We start from the raw sequence: 20558 nt of genomic DNA on the forward strand, positions 1-20558 counted from the left end.
CATTTTATAAAAACTAAAAATTGGGAATATTAAAAAAAAAAATGTTCTCAACTTCACACATCTACTTAGTAGCAAACCCTAGACTACAATTTTCTTGACCCCAGACAAGGAACCATCTACTAATTAAACAATTCATAGATAAAATTCATTCACTGAATGTCATTGTATATACAGGCACCAATTTTGACTTTTCCCCTCAATGTTGACATTTAAATGTATGACATTACAAATTAACATAAGCCTTTCACTTTTATTTTGAATAAACCAACAACCTCGAATGAATGTTACATTGAGATTACACACAGATAAGAACTTCTTACCAACTATTCCTCACTATGTCATAAATCCAGAATGAATTTCTGACATTCTCTTCTCTCTTTTCCTTGTCTTTGCTGAGTCCAGATAAGACATGTATTTCATTCAGCTCTGGATCAATGGTTGCTCTCTGTGTGAATCCTGTCATTGGAACTGTTAAATTGAAAGAGAAAATAAGATGACAATATTCATTTAAGAGATTAGTGCTACTCTGTGAAAAATTAATACATCCTTACCCCACTGTATCCACAGCACCTACTTTCTAACATAATACATAACTTTTATATCAAAAAATAAACAACTGTTTATTGCCTTCTTCTCACTCTAGAATATAGGCTCTGTAAGGACCAAGATTGTTTGGTTCATTATCTTGTTCCTAGTACCAAAAACAGTGCCTGGCATATAATAGTTACCCAATTATTTGTTGAAAGAATAAATAAATGATAACTATCAGAATGGAGCTAGAAAGAGGAAAGAGATAGAAGGAGGTAGGCGATGTAATCGTTTTTATTGAGGAAAAGGGTAATACTTTAACTGATTTATTATCTGGGTCAGCTCTAACTTAATAGTAGAGATAAAATATTTAAATCCTGACCTGGAAAAACAAAATTTGATAAAATTGAAACACAGGTTTGTTTAATATGGTCAGAATCACCATTTAAAATATTTGTTCATGACATACAATGAAATGACATAATTTCCAAGAAAAAAAATTAAAAATTTCGGGGTATAATATGCCATTTGTTTCCTAAGTAGATCAAACTCTCCAGAAGTAATGACATTTTATTTTTCTAAGAAATTCATTAAAATGAGTGATAGTCATTCTGCATAATCCAATAATTTGTAAAACACTGATATGGCAAATGCAATTTTCATCATTGTTATTTGAAAATATTAGTTGAAATGTAATTTTATGGTTCACAACATAATTTCCACGTATCTAAAATAATGTCATTGTTTCAACACTACATTTCTCATACATGAATAATTATCATGTGCTCAAAAAGTTTAACAAACATCAAACTGAAGTAAAATATTTCAATCAATCCAGAATACTATGGCAGGAAATGCAAACCATACTGATCTTCATTTGTCTTCATCTACTTTAGTAGGGCCAAATAATCCAGTATCTATTTTTCCTAGTTTATCATAAATTCATGTGTCTTTTTACATTCCTAGTCAATAAATTTGTTTGAGATAGTTTAGAGACTATCTAAATGTATTCCATAGTAAATATATTTAAACATACACAAACACACACATACACAGAATACAATGCATAATTTGTATGCATCCATACACAAGTACATTTATATTTATACAAATACATACATCGACCTAATCTTAATAACCTCAACCCTTGTGTCATAGTCTTTAATGGTTTTGTAAAGTCTGGTATTTTCTTAATAAGGCTTGGTAAATTTTCAAAATTGCCAAAGTTCTGACCTCTGTTCCTCAGATAACCTTGGAAGAAAGAGAAAACTGCAAAGAAATAAAATCACTTTCATTAGTGGTAGAAGTGGAGGACATAACTGCCTAAATTTATTGCACTTAAATTTCTTTGTCCCATTTTGTCAACACTGAGACTCTAAATTAAGAATTCTGTAACATGAGTTGGCAAACTATGGTTTGATCTGTCCTGCCTAAAATCAAATGAGGCCTCATCCATTCATTTACATTTTATCTGTAGCTGTTTTTATCCTACAATGGCAAAGTTGAATAGTTGCAAAAGTAAACTTAATGGCTTGCGAAAATGAAAATATTTACACCTGGCTCTTCACATGGAAAAAGCTTGCTGAGCCCTGTTCTATATAATCTTTTAAAATAAAATATCAGAGATGTATGACTCATTATAAAGTAATGAAACAAACTGCTTAGCTTAAATAAGAACCCACTGAGGAAATGGAAATTTTTGAGTGGAATTAAAATCAGTGGAGAGAGAAAGAAAATTTGAATTCTAGAAAGTGGGAGTAGAGTCATCAATGAGAAGGGCTTAAAGGAGTACTGGGCTGGTAGAAACATGTAAGAATGTAGAAGACTATAAGACCATATTTTCCTTTTCATACTGTCACGTTTTGCCGAGAAGCATCTTAGTGGCAGAACAGAAAAATGATAAAAATTGCTTCTCAAAGAGAGAAGCAGTGGGCAGGTTTATAATACTCAGGGAGGTAAGACTACCATGTTTATAAAATCTTTACTATTAAGTATTATAAAAAATTACTTTGATCACAAAGCATACTACATACTTTCCCATTTCTTTGGTCTTACATATCCAATATGCCTTTTACTCTGCATAAGGTTGATTTTGCCTCCCAGTTATATATTCGGATCTATGATTGGCTTTTTAAACAATTTTACTGAGATATAATTCACACATCATACTATTCACCTATTTAAAGTGTAGTGTGGTGTTTTTTAGTATATCCACTGAAAACCTCATTACAATCTAATTTTAATACTTTTTCATTACTCCAAAAAGAAACCCTATACCTATTAGCAGTCACTCCCCACTCTCCTTTATATGTCTCCCATGGATTGGCTGCATCATTTGACATGTCCAGTAATTTAAGAAGGTTCTAATTTCTCCACAATCTCATCAACCTTTGCTATTCCCATCTTTTTTATTATAGCCACCTTAGTGGTTATGAAGTGATAGCATATTATGGTTTTTGATTTGCATATCTTCTTTGGAAAAATGTCTCTTCAAATCCTTTGCCCATTTTTAAACTGGGTTGTTTGTTTCTTTATTACTGAGTTTTAAGAGTTCTTTATATACTCTGGATATAAGTCCCTTATCAGATATATATAATTAGCAAAAGTGTTCTCCAATTCTATGGGCTGTCTTTACACTTTCTTAATGGTATCCTTTAAAGTATAAAAGTTTCTCATTTTGAAATCCAATTATCTACTTTCTTCTTTTGTTATCTGTGCTCTAGTATTGATTTTGTGCTAGCCAGAGTTAGAGTGCCAAAATAACTCATCATAAAGCTTAGCCAATTAATATGCTAAGTACCTAAACCAAGACATTGTTCTTCAATTAAAAAAACATGAAAAATTGTAGCCAAATGAAGATATTAAACCACTGGATTCAATATTGGTTTCACATTCTTGAGTTATTTCACCTCGATAAATCTTTAATCTTTACAAATGCTAATAAAATTCTATAGGATGTGAAATTACTGTCTTGAGAGAATGCTCTCATTTTAACAGCATTACCATTAAAGCTCTTAAAATATTTTTGTAACATTATCCCTATTTATAAGTAATTTCCAACTTAAAAATATCTGTTTGGAGTTACTTTGCTTATAATACAGAAATCAGATGTGTGTGTTCATAGGTTTTTGACGGCTACTCTAGGAACTTAAATAGCCAAGTATTAGAACTGAAAAAGAATGAAAGTAGAAAATCTTGTTTTAGTCTAGACTTTCTCAATTAACTGTGATTTCATGCAAGAAACTTTTTTGGAACTCAGTTTCTCATTTAAAAACTGAAAGCAGAGCTAGACAGTGTATTGGGTCTCCTTCAAAGTTAAAATTTCTGTTGTTAAGGCAAGACTCAGGAGGGTGAGAGCCACAAGATGAAAACTTTCAGTAATATTAAATTGGTATTAGTGTGCAGCATCGATAGGCAAAGTGAGAGACTCTTGAGAGATAGATCAATTAGGAGGCTGTAATAATTATAATAGAGTAAACTGGAAGAAGGTAGGAAGGAACTATCAATAAAGAATCATTATATCTACAAAATAAATATCAGCATAAGAAGGGTTGGTGTTGTACCATAAGCACAAAAAATCCCTGGACTGACATAATAGAGACAAAGCTTGAAGAAAAAACTTGTGAAAAATAAGAGTAAAAATGTTTTTTGAATTTTTTTTGAGGTATCCAAATATTTTACTCTAAGAATACTCAAAAGCAAAATCTCTCAAGGACAAATTTTCTATTAACCCTTACATTTACAGACCCTTACGAATATAATTTTTATTGCATACTAAAGACAGAAATGTCTATATATAAAATGTTTGTATGTGAATAGAAAAAATATGAAAGAAAATACACCAAACTGTAGATAATAGTTACAGGGCAGGGATTAGGATATTTTAAATTTCTATTATATAATATGAATTTTTCCAATATTTATTGCTTTTATAGTTACAAGAAAAGAAAAAAATCTAAACCAAAATACAGAAAAAATCTGGATAGAAATACTACAGATTTTTCATAATAAGTGAATAATTCTCATTTAAAGAATTCCTGAAGGCCAGTTGCCTCTATTTTTCCAGGGTTGATTTTAAGGAACAGAATCAGCAGCCTGTGTTACTTTGCTATTTTGGCAGAAATATATTGCATTTTATAGCATTTTATGTTGTTTGAATTCTGTTTTATTAATTATGTACATTGCATTACTCCTATAATTTTATTTAAAAAATTGGTTGAACGAAAATGGCATTATCGAAAATTAAAAGACCTAAAAACCAAAACCAAGAAAGAAGCTTTCATTCTAACATGTTGTAAGTATTAATATGTCTTCTGTATTGATTTTCTTCCCAAGAAGAAAATTAGGCTATCTTTTCAATTTATAGTTTCTAATGGGTAGTAGCAGAGGAAGGGGAAAAGAATAGGAGAGTTGCGACATATAATATTTTAAAAGCTTTTAGATTCAACTGCCAAAAAGCTTGAATGAATGCCAGGAATCTTAACCAGTCTTTATAAAATGACTCCCAAGGAAAAATTAATCAAACAGATCAGTAAACAAGATCATATGTTCATCATGAACACACACTGAAAGGACACCTGTCTGAGAAAACAGAGAGTAAGAATTATATAACAAACAACAATTATGCCAACCTATTTTTAGTCTTTTCAGGAAATTACAATAATAATCCTTCAACTCGCCTATTTTTTCTTTAGCATCTTTAAAAGTCAGATAAAGTGGAAATTAAATAAAATATTTCATCTGACAGTCTGAATCACCTTTTTTCATTCTTTTTCTTTGGTTTACCCAATAGGGAGAGATTTATCAGAATTTGTAACATAAGGATATCCTATATGAAGGATAAAAAGATAACAAATATTTTTGAAGTCATTTTAATTCCTGAGGAAGATACATTATTGCATTAATGAACTAATCTGAACTCTTTTTGTTTCATGATCCAATATACATATTCATTATTAATTACTTTAAGACATGAAAAAAATTGGAATTGTCACAGAAATGTAAAATTTAATAAAAAGAGCTTTCCAAAAATTCTGTTAGGATATTTTCAGCTTCAAGTAACAGAAAACCTGAATAACTGTGGATTAATTAGCTCACACAACAAAATTTTGCAAGTAGACAGTTCCAGGATTATTTCGGCAATTCAATAAGATCATGGTACTTAGTTAACGTCCTTACAATTCTCTTGACCTTCCTCTAATTTTTGTAAGTTGCCAGTACTAGCTCCAAGCATTACTTCCTTTTATAGAGCATCCAAAGCAGGGAAAAAAACAACTCTTTCAGTATTTTCTTAGGGAGGATATTTTTCTCAAATGTCTTTCAGGGTAATTTCCGTATGTCTCATTGGCCAGAACTGTGTCACATGGGAGGCGAGGAAAGTGAAATAATCTGGCAAAGGATAACAATCACTGCTTGAGAATAATCATGATTCACCTCTTAGGCTGTGCAACTTGCCATTAAACGAAATCATGGTTTGATTAACAAGAAGAGAGGGCCAATGGCGATAGGTTAGGCGACCAACAGTGTCTGCCATATTCTTATCTTGTAAATTTGGGACATTTTAAATGGTGAATGAAACCCCATTAAGCTCCAGCAACAACTCTAGTTTATAACTTCTATTATTTTAACTGAATCTGGGTTTCTAACACTCAATATTTAATTTTTAGAAAACTCCAACTAGCTTTTGACACTCAGTACTATCGTACTTATTAATCTATCTCAGTTGTATTAAGCTACAAAGAATTCGTCTCATTGACTAGATCAACCATAATTTATTTAACTAGTTACCAACTGGTGGACTATTAAAAGTTGTTTCCAGATTTTTTACTCTTGCAAACAATACGGCAATAAATATCTCTTGTATAACGTATTTTTATGCATCTAGGATAAATTCCTGGAAAAAAAATGCTTAGCCAAAAAGTATATATTTTATATTTCAATAGATATCAACATTCAGTGAGTGATCTTTTAGTTTACATTTTTAAGATTATGAAGTTGAACATCTTTACATAAGCAAATTTATTAGCTATTTGAATTTTTTCTTTGAACTCAGATCATTTGCCTTTGTTCTACTAGAGGATTATTCCTTTTTTATATTGGTTTGTAAGAGTTTTTTTTTGTTTACAGTAAGATACTAACCTTTGTCTTAGTTCTAATTTGTCATTTATTATTTGATATTTAAGTAATTATCCATACAGAATTTTATTTGCAAAAAAAAATCAAATTTAGTCTCTTTATAACTTCAGAGGGTTTTATGTCATGTTTAGAAAGGTCTTCTCCCAATCTTAAATTATTAAAATCAATTAGATTTATAATTTTATTTCTTAAGTACAAAACTTGAGTCTACTTCGCATTTTCTGTGACACATAGATATCAGAGACCCAGATTTTACTTTTTTACCAGCTCCAAGTGACATCTTAATGTCATTTACTAAATAATCCATTTTCCTTCTCTAAGTAGAAATGTCACTTCATCATATACTAAATCTTCATATGTATTTGGGAATATTTTTATATTATTTGTTCTATTTCATTAATCTATACAAAATTATAAATATAAATTGCAGTGTTAATATTATTTCACTACTTTTCATTTTTCAAAACTGTCTTTACTGTTCTTACATATTTTGATGTTTCTTTTACATATGAACTTTAATGCACATTTACTATCGAATGAAAAATTTTATATTAAAAATACGAATACTGTACTTTGATAAGCTTATAACTAGGAAAACCACCCCTGGGGAGAGTAGAAGGGAGAAATTATGGAAAGTTATTATCTCCAATAATGCTGAGAGGAAAAAAGTACATAATACAATTTTATCAGAATAATTGCAAACCAAATATAAAAATGCTAAAGCAAAAGCAATGAAGTGAGTCACATTGAAAATAAGTACGACTGTTTTTAGCTTAGTTAACTAATCTGTTAACAATGGCAAATCATCAGCTTCAGAATCTTCTCTGTACTACTGAATTGGCCTTATTTAGTCAATTGGTAAAAGTCTAAAAGGGTCAAAAACATAAAAACTTTATATATATATTAAAAGAAAAAACAATATCAATAAGCACAATACACATATTCCCAAAGCTAAAATGAAAATCAGTAAGATTTTTAAGGTTCATGAAAATTCGTTTATAGATAAATCAGATCTTGCAGAAATAACACACAACGCTCATATGTTAGTTTCACAGCCTGATAACAGCAGAAGGGAATGAAATTTAACTGTCAAAATTCTGGAGCTAGACAAGGCCTTCAGATCAACTGGTCCAATTCCCTCATTTTCAGATAAATAATCAGGTCCACACAAAAGTTACATAATTTTGCCAAAGTTGCAGAGGGATGAGTGGCAGACCCAGATGAAGAGACCAAGTATTTTGATTCTCAGTTCACTATTCTTTCAATTATATCAATCTGCCACTATGGTTAGGAAAAAAAAATAGAATAAACAGTGGCAAATGTGGGAAAATAGTCAACAGAATTTAAGGAATAAAACAAGTAAACACATAACTACCACAGAACAGGGATTAGACTGTAAGAGCTCTGTATCGCCAATGTGTGACTTAGCATCTGGCAAATGATGAAGACTCAATATGTTTGTTACCTTGAATTTAATACAGATATGAAAAAGTAATCCTATTATAATAGACTGAGTTTTTATAGCAAACCATAAAGCTCTGGTGGTATGACAGACTATGTTCTAAACATAATTTTCAATTAGTGTTAAATACTGAGCTTACATATGGAGAGTCTGCTAAACCCCTTGTGTTCACAGACTTATTGCCAAAAGTTATTCAGAAATAAACCCAAATTTTAGATGTGCTGAATTTTTTATGTAATTATGTATGTGTTAGACACAATACTAATAAATCCCTTCTTTCTAAGTAGCTGCCAATCCACTGATTTAAAGTATAATTTCCTTCTTAGGAGAGCATACAACTGCTATACTCAAGTTATAAGGTAAGAGTTGGTTTCCTCAGATCTTGAGAAGTTAAATTTAAGTTAATTCATCTGAATAACTAACAAGAGCAACCATTTAAGGTTTTATAGTATCTGATAAAATAAAAAATTATAAAAGGAAGCAATAATTTAACAATTAGATATATCTTCTCTAATTGGTGATCTCAATAGTTCAAACAAATTTCTTCTATGATTTCAAACAACCAATTTGAAATGTGCATCACAAATGCAGTTTTAATCAAATAACCCCCATTACTGAATCATAAACATAGTAATTATATGTTAAGTCCATCTCTAATTACAGTAATTAACTATAGTAAAAAAGCTTTAGAAGAACAGTTAATAGAATGTTTAAGTAAGCTACAAAACATCCATGTGATCAAGTAAAATTGGTGTTTCTTTTTTATTATTATTATTTATTATTATTTATGCCTACAGCACCTGGTCTTCCTAGGTGGTCTCCCATCCAAGTGCTAACCAGGCCCAATCCTCCTTAGCTTCCGAGATCAGACATCAGGTTTGTTTAGGGTAGCATGGCCACAGACCATGGATCATGGCTCCACAAGGGCGCGAACCCAGGACCTTCTGCATGTAAAGCAGACATGCTAACCGCTACACTATGGAACCATGTCCAAAATTGGTGTTTCTGAGAATATTAAATAATGTGGAAATTTAAATAGTACCCTGCCTTGTCTTTAAAAGGACTTTTCATGGCTTACAAAATAAGTAAGATAAAATTAAATTTAAATGGACTTTTAAAAATCAGGTAAAAGTAATTCTATGGAAGGACAATACCAGAGTTCTAATATGAGGTTTTCTGACTGGCCTAACTAAACCCAGTGAAAGACTTTTTAGGAGATGTGGAGTACTGAAAAGACTAAATGCTCTTTAAGAAATCTTGAATAAAGTCTATTTATTTCAGCTGAGCTTTTCATAGGTTTTGAAAAGCACAGTCAAGATTATACTGCCAGATGAATACATAGAATTGTGTTAACAATTGAGGTTAGAATCATATGCTTTAATTACTAACCTGAGCTTGAGGAGTTAGAGAATTTCAGTAGACAATGATCTGTAAGCTAAAATCTGAAAGACGAGCACAAGTTAGCTACATTTTGGAAGTGAGAAGGAAGAGTGATTCAGGTAGGGAGAATAATATGAGCAAAAACCCAAAGGCAATAAAAAGTATTCTATCTATAATGAATTAGTATTCAGTGGTCATAAAACCAAGAATTGGTGGCAAGATATGGGTAGATACCAAGAATGGGGTAGATACCAAGAATGTGAGCTGGGGCATATCATTAAGGAATCTGTGAGTCATGCTGAGTTCAGACTTAATCCTAAGGACAGAAACAAAAGCTTTTAAGCAAGAAGGAAAACCATCGAGTTTATATTTTTAAAAGATATTTTCCTATCTTGTTAGCAGTAATCAAAAGGTAAGGTTGTTAGTCTTTTTCTTCCTACGGGCAACTATAAATTCCAGTCGATAGAGCCCTTCCTCTCAGTTGTATCCTTAAAGTTTAGTTTATTATCTGGCAGCTAGCAAGTGACCAAAAATATCTGCTGAATAAATGTTAAAGTGCATGGTTCTGCACTTAACTGGTAACATGTAACACTATATGCTGCTTGTAGTGTGGAGAACGGGTTGGAGAGAAGGGCAGGGTACACAGGAAGAAGGCGGCTAGAAACAGAGGCCAAACAAGTGATGATAGCTTAAACTAGTTAAGTGGCAATGGGAATAGAGAGAAGATGGAGGTAAAACTCACATGATCTGATTACTGGATAGTGATCAGTGAAACTGTAGCCATGAGCGGGGGTGCTAGTTTCTTTAAAATAGTTTTGGTCACTTACAGAGATGCAAGCTAAGGCTTAGACATTAAGTAATTTGCCCAAGGTTACTTTGACTAAAGACTGAGATAGGCTCTGGAAAGCTAAAACAGTGGTTCTCAATCCGGGGTACATATCAGAAATCCCTGATGTGGGGTGGAGGGGACAGGGGAGACAGACAAAGAAAGGAGGACAGGAAGAAGGGAGTAGAAAAGAAAGAAGAGAAGAATGAGAAGGAAAGGAGGCAAAGAAGGAGAGAAAGGAAGGGAAAGATGAGAGGGAAGGAAAAGGAAGGAGGAAAAGGAGGGAAGGAAGGGAGATGGAAAAAAAAAAAACAAAAAATGACAATAATTTCAGTTCTACTCTAATATGCCAACAGAGCCACTCAGGTTCCACAATTCCAAGTATAACTGTAACAGTTTTAGGTAGAGATAATTTTCCAAGTACAGTAGTTCTAACCAGATGCTCAACTCCGCATAAAAATCCTCAGTTAAAGCACCCATTATAAATACAGCCTTTGAACAATGCAATTTACAGGCATACTGTCAAAATTAACCATTTGGAAAATGTATATGTAGACAACAGAGAGATATTTTCAAAACGAATCAGATCAAGACCCTTTCAATAACCTATTGTATTTAGGAAAAAAAACAAAACTTACTGCATTTGTACAATGCACTGAATAATCAGACTCAACTATTTCTTTCACCTCATTTCATGCCAACTTTCAATTTCACTCTCAATTTGCATCAGCCCCAACTGTTTCTAGAACATGCTAAGTTCTTTCTAGCTTTGGGACCTTGGTATTTGCCCTTCTCAGTTCTTAGTTCTCCCTAATTTTCTACTTTTTGCCTTAAATCTTAAAGATTATCTCCCGAGAAATGGTCTTCCAACCTCTATCTAAAAAGGGACCTCCCAAGTTGTTCATTAGCATAGCCTCCAATTTTTTTCTTCTTCACAGTACATAGAAGGCAACTGTAGGTTTCTCTCCACTAGAATGTGAGTCTTTTCTGAGAAGGGATCTCATCACCCAGGTCCATAAAACACACTTGGCATATGTTGGCACTGACATATGTTGGGAGGGAAGAATGGAGAGGGTCAAACTTAGATGCTAGTAGGTAATCAACAAATATTATTAAATTAATGAATAAGGATTTGTTTGCATTGTGAGATAACTCACCATAAATCAATTAAAAATTAATGGTGATTCTGATTTCACAAAAGTTGATTATAGCAGTAATTAGGAAATGAATCCACTTGTCTTTTCTACTAATATCTCTAGTCCATGGTAATAAACTATAATGACGAAAAAGTGACAATTTAATAATAAATTTAAAATAGCAGACTAAAATTGTGCTAAATTTTATACAATAAATAAGTTTTAAAAGAGTAGAAAATATGTCAATATGTTTCCTTTTTGCATCTGTTTATATTTTCCAAATTACCTACAAGAATATTACTTTTATAATTAAAACAAAATTGAAAAAAAAGAACAATTATCACACCTTGTCTGCTCTAAAGCTAGCTATAACCATGAATGAATTATACTAATCATTTTTTAAAATCTTCAAATAAGTCATTAAAGCCTACTTATTAAAGTGAATTTTTCTACTAATTCTTAGCCACTATTACTCTTTGCCACTTTTTTTTTTAAATCTTGAGAAACAGTTTAGAATGGTGAGAAATAAACCTTCTTTGCACTCAAACTTCTAAATCCCAGCTCTACCTTTTTTTGGTTGTGTAATGTTGAATATATTACTTCAAGTTCAATTTTTCTCATATGGTAAACAAGAATAGTACCACCAGTTGGAGATATTCATAAAGTGCCGTGATTAAGTGACTGGCATATGGTAAGATCTAAATAAAGAGAAGCTAATATAATCCATCGATACATTATCTACTAGCTAGATTATAAGTACTTTGAGATACCACAATCATCTTGTTCCACTGTATTTTAGTCTAGCACTAAGCCAGTGTGTATTAGTTTTCAATACCTATTTGTCAAATCAATCACTATCTTCCGGTAGAGCTACATTAACATTATGAGGAAGTATTACCTCTCCTCCTAGTTATTTTAATGGAAAGTTAGAATGACTTCTTAAAAGCTAGAGGAAGTCAAACATTAAATCATATACCTCTAGATTATCCTACAGTAGCAGAAAATAAATGAGTAAACAAATAAGAGACAATTTTAGATAGGCTAAGTAACGTTATTAGTCATTTACTGTATTTCTTTCCATATTTCTAAATAAGAGCTTCGGCTGCTATTTTAGACATCACCTACTGACTCCTTGTTATAGATGAAGGTTTTTACTACACTTCCACTACCCCCCATTCCCCTCACCCTATCCTCCCACTAAATTTTATCCAAATTTTTGGTTAAATTGTAGTTTTTACATTATGATTAGAGAAATACTGCTCATCATAGAGCCAAGAAACAGACCGTGATGTCACCTTTCTCGTAAAAATTTTTGCTTTTCCTATTATGTTCCTCTCCGTAATCTTTTACATTGGATGTTATTTATCTATTAACTTTCTATTCCAAATGCTAAACATACCTAGAGAGTCTACTTTTATCTGGAAACCTCTCTTTTGGTGAAGAAGAGAAGTCTACTATGTTATGTCCTCCCACTCCAATTTGAACTAGATGCTCAGAGGTTTGCTGTGCAGGTATCATCTTGATGTCCCTTCAGAGCTTTCCTGTGTTAGATCCTTTTTCCCAGCTCCTATGTGTTCTTTTTATTTACTTTTGCTCCCTTTTGTTAGTGTATAAGGTGTAGTAACTTCCTAAGCAAGAACAAATAAAAAGATCTATCATTTTGTTTAATCTCGTGTAGCAGGCACTGTTGATTGCATGTCCCAACAGCCATTTTCAATTTCCTTCCGATATACTATATAAAGGCTGGAAAAGCTAAATGCTCACTTTCCCAGACTCTCTTGAAGCCAGGTTTCACAGTTCTAGTCAATGAACTGTAACTAGGGAGCTTTCTGGTCAAGTTTTGCTCTCCTTCCTTTTTTCCTGTCTGGAATGAAGACATGATGTTTGAGGTGCTTCAGCCAACTGCCACCACGAGGCTACAGCCATGTTAAGAATGGAAAAACAGAAAGATTAAAAAGAACTTGGGGGCCTTCATGACATTGCTCAAGTCACGGCATCAATCCCAGATTATCTTCATCTGGATTTCTTACTTTGTGAGAGAAAAGATTCTCTATTTGTTTAAGACATGGTTCTCTGGGTTTCCTATTACCTAGAATAAGGCAAACACATTCCACTAATAAATCTTATATATCTAAAAATAGTATTTCTTCCCATTTGTTTCACAGGTATTTTGGCCAGAAACAGAATTCTAGGTTGATGATAACTTTCCCTCAGAATTTTTAAGATCTTATTCCCCCTTATCTTATAGCTTCCAATGTTGCTGAGAATATCATTCTAGGTACAACATTCTAAGTCCTGTTCCTTTGGAATGTGACCTCATTTCACACTCGAAGCCTTGAAGATAGTCCTTTTATGCCTGATATGTGAAATTTTGCAACGCACAATGATGTGCCTTCGGAGTGAAGTTCTTGTTTTTTGTTTTTTTCTAAATTTGATGTACTGACTAACTTCTGTAGGGGGCCATTTATAATCTGGAGACCAATGGTTTTCAGTTTAGGGAAATTTTCTGGTACTTATTTTATAATCTAGTCTCCACCAATTTCTTTGTTCTCTATGACTGTAGAAATCCTTATTAGTTCAATATTGGACCTCCTGGATTGATTTTCTAAGACTCTTATTTTCTCTAATTTCCAACTCCATTTTTAAGATTTCTTACAACTCTTTTACTTTTTTATTCTAACAAAATTTATTTTCCAAAAGCTATTCCTAGTCTCTGGTCTTTGATTGCATCCTATTGTCATTTTACGGATGCAGAATCCTTTCCTCTAAGAAAATAGATCTTGACCATTATTTTCATTTACTTGTGTTCAGTGCATTACTCCAGATTTCTGTTTTCACATTTGTTTTGTGTTTGTCTCTTTCATGGTGAAGGCCCTAATACAAAAGATACTTAACTGACATTTCATTAAGAGTAAAGAAATAAAAAACTTAATTGAAAATAGTATGTGTACTGTGGCTACACTATACTGGGACTGGGCTGTGAAAGTGGCATTGTCCTGGGGACTATGCAGCAAGATTAGCCATTTTACTGGAGGACTGGAGATCCCCAAACAACAGTATCCAAAAATCTTTGCTCTGAAGCCATACATTTCCTCCAGAGAAGGTGACTCCAATCTTCTGCTAGGAAACATGTCTAGCATCATAGGAACAGGGAAGTGGTTCGAAGTTCCACTATTTAATTTATAGGTTTAATCGTCCTATTTTCTTCTCTGTCCTCTCGGCTTCCACAGAGCCTCTATCATTTCATTTCCCCCAGAGAATAAAGTTCTGGCCTCTACCAAGTAGGAGGTATGGGAGAAGGATCCCGAGGGCCAACTACCTCATGCGCACTTTTTATTTTTTACTATGGTGCTATCATTAATAAAAAAAATTTTCCCTCCTAAATATGAACTATTTTAATAAAAGATCTGTTTTTTATAAATAATAGCTAAAAGGAAAAGCAAGCTGATCTAATTTCTCACCTTATTGTTCAAATTAGTCATTTTACACCACTGAGCCTTAAAGAAATACCATTCGTCTGTGTATACTAACCATTATCATAAGCAAAGTGACAAATATGTAGGGTATTAGTTAACATAGGTAGGGTAATTCATCCAAAATAAGATACATTTGAGAGTGAATATATTATTATGCCAGAGCAAGATGAATAAAACTGGGACTATCTCAAACCAATCACCCTATTACTAGGAGAATAACTTCTTGGCTGCTGAGCTTGTAAACGTAAACGGCATTACCAATTACGTGAAGCCCTTCCTCAGAACAAAGATATACTCTACTATGCTAGTGCCTAAAATATAAGTCGCTACAGAAAAAACAAAAGTGGAAAAGATTCGTAAATACAGAATACAGTTTTTAGGGTATTAACTCTTGTAAAGCTGCCCCCTCCCCACAGCAAGCACACACATAATTACTTTAGAAATTCAGATAATTTTCTGTTTAAAAGAAATAATAATAATTCATATATTTTAAACAGAATTGGATAATTTAGCTGGTAGTTTTCTTCCTTTCACTCAGAATTACTTCAATTAAAGAAATGGGGAAAGGAGGAAGGAATGGTTAGACAATAGGCTACAGTCTTCTACCTAAAGTAGTTAAGTAGGATATGAGAGAAAAATTGCTAAATGCCTTTACCCATTCCAGAGTCTTTCTTGGTGCCATCTGATATTATGTCTACATGATCAGAGTCCACATCATAACTAAAGAAATCATTCAAATAGGTCTTCGATCGCTGGCCACCAAATACATATAAGCAACGATTTTTCTGAAAAATAAGAAAAAAAGGGCAAAGAACGGAGAAGGCTGTCATTTCCGTGAAGATTTCAGAATGAATTTTTAAAAATTTAAACCTCTAAAAAGTAATTTTATGACAGATTTCATGCAATGAAGTACTATGCTGGTACAAAGAGGAATGAGGAAGCTTTATATATACTGCTAAGAGGTGATCTCTAGCGTATCCTATTAAAGTAAAAAAAAGCACGGGGCAGAATAATATGTAGAAGGTGGTGCCTCTGCATAAGAAAGGAGAAAAAGGAATGTATATGTGTTCAAAAAGAAACAAAAGAAGGAAACTAATAAAGGACAGTTACCTATAGGAGAAGAGGCAGAACAGGAAGACAGGTATGAAAACCAAATCTCTATGAAAGTACCTTGACTTACAGTTTTGCCTTTAGACCTAGGTATATGCTTTTATTTAACTAGAAAACCAAATTAACTCAAATGAAAAAAAAACTCTGATATTTGAAAAAAAAATGAAATAAACCTATCTGTATATAAAGATATGACCAAACAGAAAGATGATCACACAAAGAAGTAGTATTTCTAGTGATTTTAATTTATGTTTTTGACTATCCATCCTTAATGGGCTATATTCTCAACAGAAAAGTAATCAAAAAGCAATCTTAAACAGCATTCAGTGATTTTTGTTGTTAGTTTTGTTATTCTGTAAACTATTAAAAACAGAACAAGTAAATATAATAATGACATTAAGAAGAATTTTAAACTTAAAAGATAAACAAATACAAAATCAAAGATACTAACTTAAAAACTCTATAATCTTTAATTTGAATTGGACACATAGGCATGAACTCATGATTCAATTCAATTTTTCTTATTAAAAAAGATATATATATATGTATGTATACACACGCACACACATATGCATGGATATACTGTGAGAGGGGCACTCCTACTGGCCACAGAGAAAAAAAATGAGCATCAAAAAGAGCAATGACATCATTGGATTAAACACATCAAATACATAAAAATCGATGAGTTCATAATAATACTTAAAAAAATCCATTAACTTTGGAGCATCAACTCAATATGAAATGATAAAGGAAAAAAATTAAACATTTTATTGCCTATCCTGTGTGGTTTACATATCAGGATAGCCACATAGTTAATGAGTACTTTTTATAATAGATCACAGTTTATAAATGCAGAAGAAATGATACAATCGGAAAAATCACCATTTTACAACCTAGCCAATGACTATCAAAGGCTGCTAAAGCCATGAGGTCAAAAGTTGACTGAACTCAGTGAACAATTTTAATATCACCAAAAGTATGACAACTACACATTAAATGCCTCTTGATATTTTGCAATCAGATCACCTATGAAGTATTTTTGTATCTCTCATCCCCATCACCTCCCTTCAAAAAGTGGAGATCTGAAATCAAGACTCGGAATTTAACTACCAGCTTAAAGAAAATATGGAGGATAAAAGATCATGTTAAATATGATGATGATGATGATGATGATAAAATCAGCCATATCAAGAATATAGGAAATTCTAAAGCACAGAGATTCAGTTTCTTTAACAAATAAGTGGTATGTGGGGGAAAAAATAGGAAGTATGAGTACTGTTACAGATTAAAAGGGATTTAAGAGACTTAACAACCAAATGTAGCATGCAGACCTTTTATGAATCCTGACTCAAATAAACCAACTATGAAAAGTTGCTTCAGAAAAATACCATGTATTAAATGATATTAAGAAATTGCTTTTACTTTGGTTATGTATTATATTTGTATTGTGATTATGTTTTTAAAAAGTCCTTATCTGTTAGGGATACAGTATGGCATTTACAGGTATAATGATACAAAGTCTAGATTTGCTTTAAAATATCCCAGCACAATACAATTTAAGAATAAACTTAAAAATCAAAGAAACATCAGAAAAATTAATGAAATATAAGTAGAGTAGATACATGAAAAGTGAAGAAAGGAAGACTGATAACTCCTGCACCTGATAAACGAGTACATAGAAATTTATCATGCTCTTCTCTTCACTTGGTCTGTTTAAAATATTCCACAATATATTTTAAAAATTATGTTCACAGAAAGAAGGCCAAGTTTTCACTATAACACGTGAAAAGGCTAAAGAAAGTCTGTATGTTGATTTTACTGATCAATTTTAATTCTAATTCTATAAAGTCAATTCTTAATTATTCACGCTTAATGAAGAGTGGGGAAAATAAGAACATAAAAAATTGATCTTCTAGTTACTAAAAGAAATCAATAACTAGAAAGGTATAAGAAAGAGAAAAGGCTGCAGTATCTATATAAGCAGTGAAGTTAGTCATAAGAGTGCCTAGATTACTTTCAGGTGATAACTACTTGGGAATTACTAAATTGATAGAAATGAGTTCACTATTAAAAGTTTTATTTTTGTCTATCATTGCTAACACTAATCATTTATTTCTAATGCAAAGTTTGGATCTCCTACTAATGAATCAGATTTTACCACTTCTTTTCCTATTGAGATACACATGACAAAATAAGATAATACAATATACAGAATATTCTTACTGAGTGAAATAGCATGCAGTGTCCTATCCGAGACTGGATGTCCTCAGGCCCAGCATTACAGGAGTCCTCTCGAAGAAGTTTCCAGGTTTGACATTGACAGTTGAAAGCAAACAACCCACTGAATTGTGGTTCACTGGCTCTGCTGTCGTCTACGCTGCCATTACATGTCAAAATTCTACCACCAAAGGTGTAGATCATATGTTTTTCTGAGTCCATACACATCTATCAGAACAAGGCAACAGATTGAACCGTTTTAGATTGTTCCTGTCGTATGTGCTAAAACGAACCAATGTGTGCAGATTTAGATTCTCAAAAAAACTAAACTTCATCTAATAACATAAAGACCACCCCTGATTATCATATGTACTTATTGCAATACTGCTCACCACCTGGCAGATTCAGGATGAATTTCTAAATACTTTTTCATGTTTCCATTTTTCTCAGTAGGAGTAAAATATGTTGGGTTAAAGGGCTTTATGTTTTCTTGAAACTGCATGATTTTTACCAAATCAACCAAGAATGCATGAGGTACTGATTTATAAACCTAACAGTAAATACAGATCATACTCTCAGTAAATAGTGATCACACCCTCCTTTTCATCCTTATAAAAACTCCTTTCTATTCTAGGTAAACATCCAATTAATCTTGCTACCATTTAATGAGCAGATATGTGAATAAGTGATTCACATATGTGAAGCAGCTAAATACATTTCACGGCATTTATTTTACAAAACTCTTCAAATTATGTTACAAAATACAGTAACACAAACAAAAGACATTTATAGCAATCAGTCTTCAGACTGATATCTACATTGTGATGACTCTTGCCTTCTTTTAACACAATACCATAAATTTAATTTTCTCTGAGGTATGTTATACAACCCATGTTCAAAAGCCAATCTTGATTCTTTGATTCATTTAACTCAAGGAGATTATAGCTTTTCATAAAAATATCTCTGGGAAAACAGCTATTTCTCACTAGACAATAAGAATTAAATTCTATTTCAAAGAATATATATGTCCAAGTTGGGAATTAGATGTTGAACACAAGTGACAATTACATTTAAAGAATAAATTGTGTACATAAAACATCTATTATTTTGCTAAAGCACAAATACTAGCCATTGTATGTTAACTTCTCTTCTCCCATCAAATTACTTCTGCTATTTATTTTGGACTGTTTTTAATAAAAAGCTATTTTAATAATTGCAAAGACTTTTAAATTAATATTAAAAGGAAAAGATTCTAGCATCTCCTAATCTTTACATAGCACTAAAAAGATCCACTCACTGGCCATTTCCCAGGTTTCCGGCACACTTCCATAAATTAAGATGAAAATCTATTTCTCAAGGGTGAAATCTTTGTGAATAAGGTTGCAAAACTGAAATGTCAAAGTTTTCATGTTCCTGGTTCTCCAAAGAAAGTGCTCCTACTTTTTAATCTTAAATGATTCTATCATTAAAAGCAATCCATATATTGCTGAAGACAACTCACTATGGCCTCATTCACCTACTATATATATCACTGTCTAGGACTTCACTGAAGCTGAGTCACATTACCCTGTCCTAAATACTTAAGGCTCAAATCTCTCCAAATACCTGGGGATCATGCTGAAAATCCTGAGGGATCTACATGATGTGAGCCAATTTATATTTTCACAGACTCATACTAATTTTGGCCAATCTCTGTTACCAGGTTTCCTACAGTTATCGAGCCCCTATGGTTCTACTTCATATGGCTACAAAGGGAGTTTCTCTTTCCTTGTGGAGATATTTAATTTTGATGTACTTAGTCTCATTTGTTTGCCTAAAAAAGTAACCAGTTTTTTCTCTGTGGCTTTTAGGATTTTCTTTTAATCCTGAGTTCTGAAAAGTCATTAAGAGTATCTAGATAGGGATATTCTTTTTCATTCATCCTGATCTGCACTTCATTCTGACAACTGTCTTCGGCTCTAGAAGTTTTCTTCATTCTGCCTTGCGATTATGTTTTGGCCTGCATTCTCTTCTAGAACTCCTAGTAGGCAGTAATGAAACTTCATGACTTTTGCTCTGTTTGACTTATCTCTCATAATTTCAGCTCATTAATTTAGTAACCATTTAGAGGTGACTGTGGCTGTTCTGCTTTTTAGTTAATTTACTGAGGTTTTTATTTTGAATCAATTTATAATTTTTCTAGATCTGTCTTTCTCATGGATGCAATAGCCTCCTGAATTGCTCTAAAAATATCACTTATCTTAAAGGTCTCTTCAGTTTAGAATACTGCTTTTCTATGTTAATTCTTA

General features: G+C 32.3%; 1 protein-coding gene across 3 annotated transcripts in view; it reads right to left on the minus strand.

Annotated features, from left to right (window-relative positions):
* Window positions 1–20558, minus strand: part of MKLN1 (muskelin 1) — a 291211-nt gene that overhangs the window by 32037 nt on the left and 238616 nt on the right. For all 3 annotated transcript variants that reach the window (XM_039860791.1, XM_039860790.1, XM_039860792.1), the window contains 3 exons: window positions 18277–18498; window positions 15599–15728; window positions 321–468 (listed from right to left, as the gene is read on the minus strand). In XM_039860791.1, the coding sequence (XP_039716725.1) occupies window positions 321–468; window positions 15599–15728; window positions 18277–18498 (500 nt within the window). The remainder of the gene's footprint in view (window positions 1–320; window positions 469–15598; window positions 15729–18276; window positions 18499–20558) is intronic.

This window comes from Pteropus medius, unplaced genomic scaffold (assembly GCF_902729225.1).
Source record: "Pteropus medius unplaced genomic scaffold, Ma_sr-lr_union100, whole genome shotgun sequence".
Taxonomy (NCBI): Eukaryota; Metazoa; Chordata; class Mammalia; order Chiroptera; family Pteropodidae; genus Pteropus; species Pteropus medius.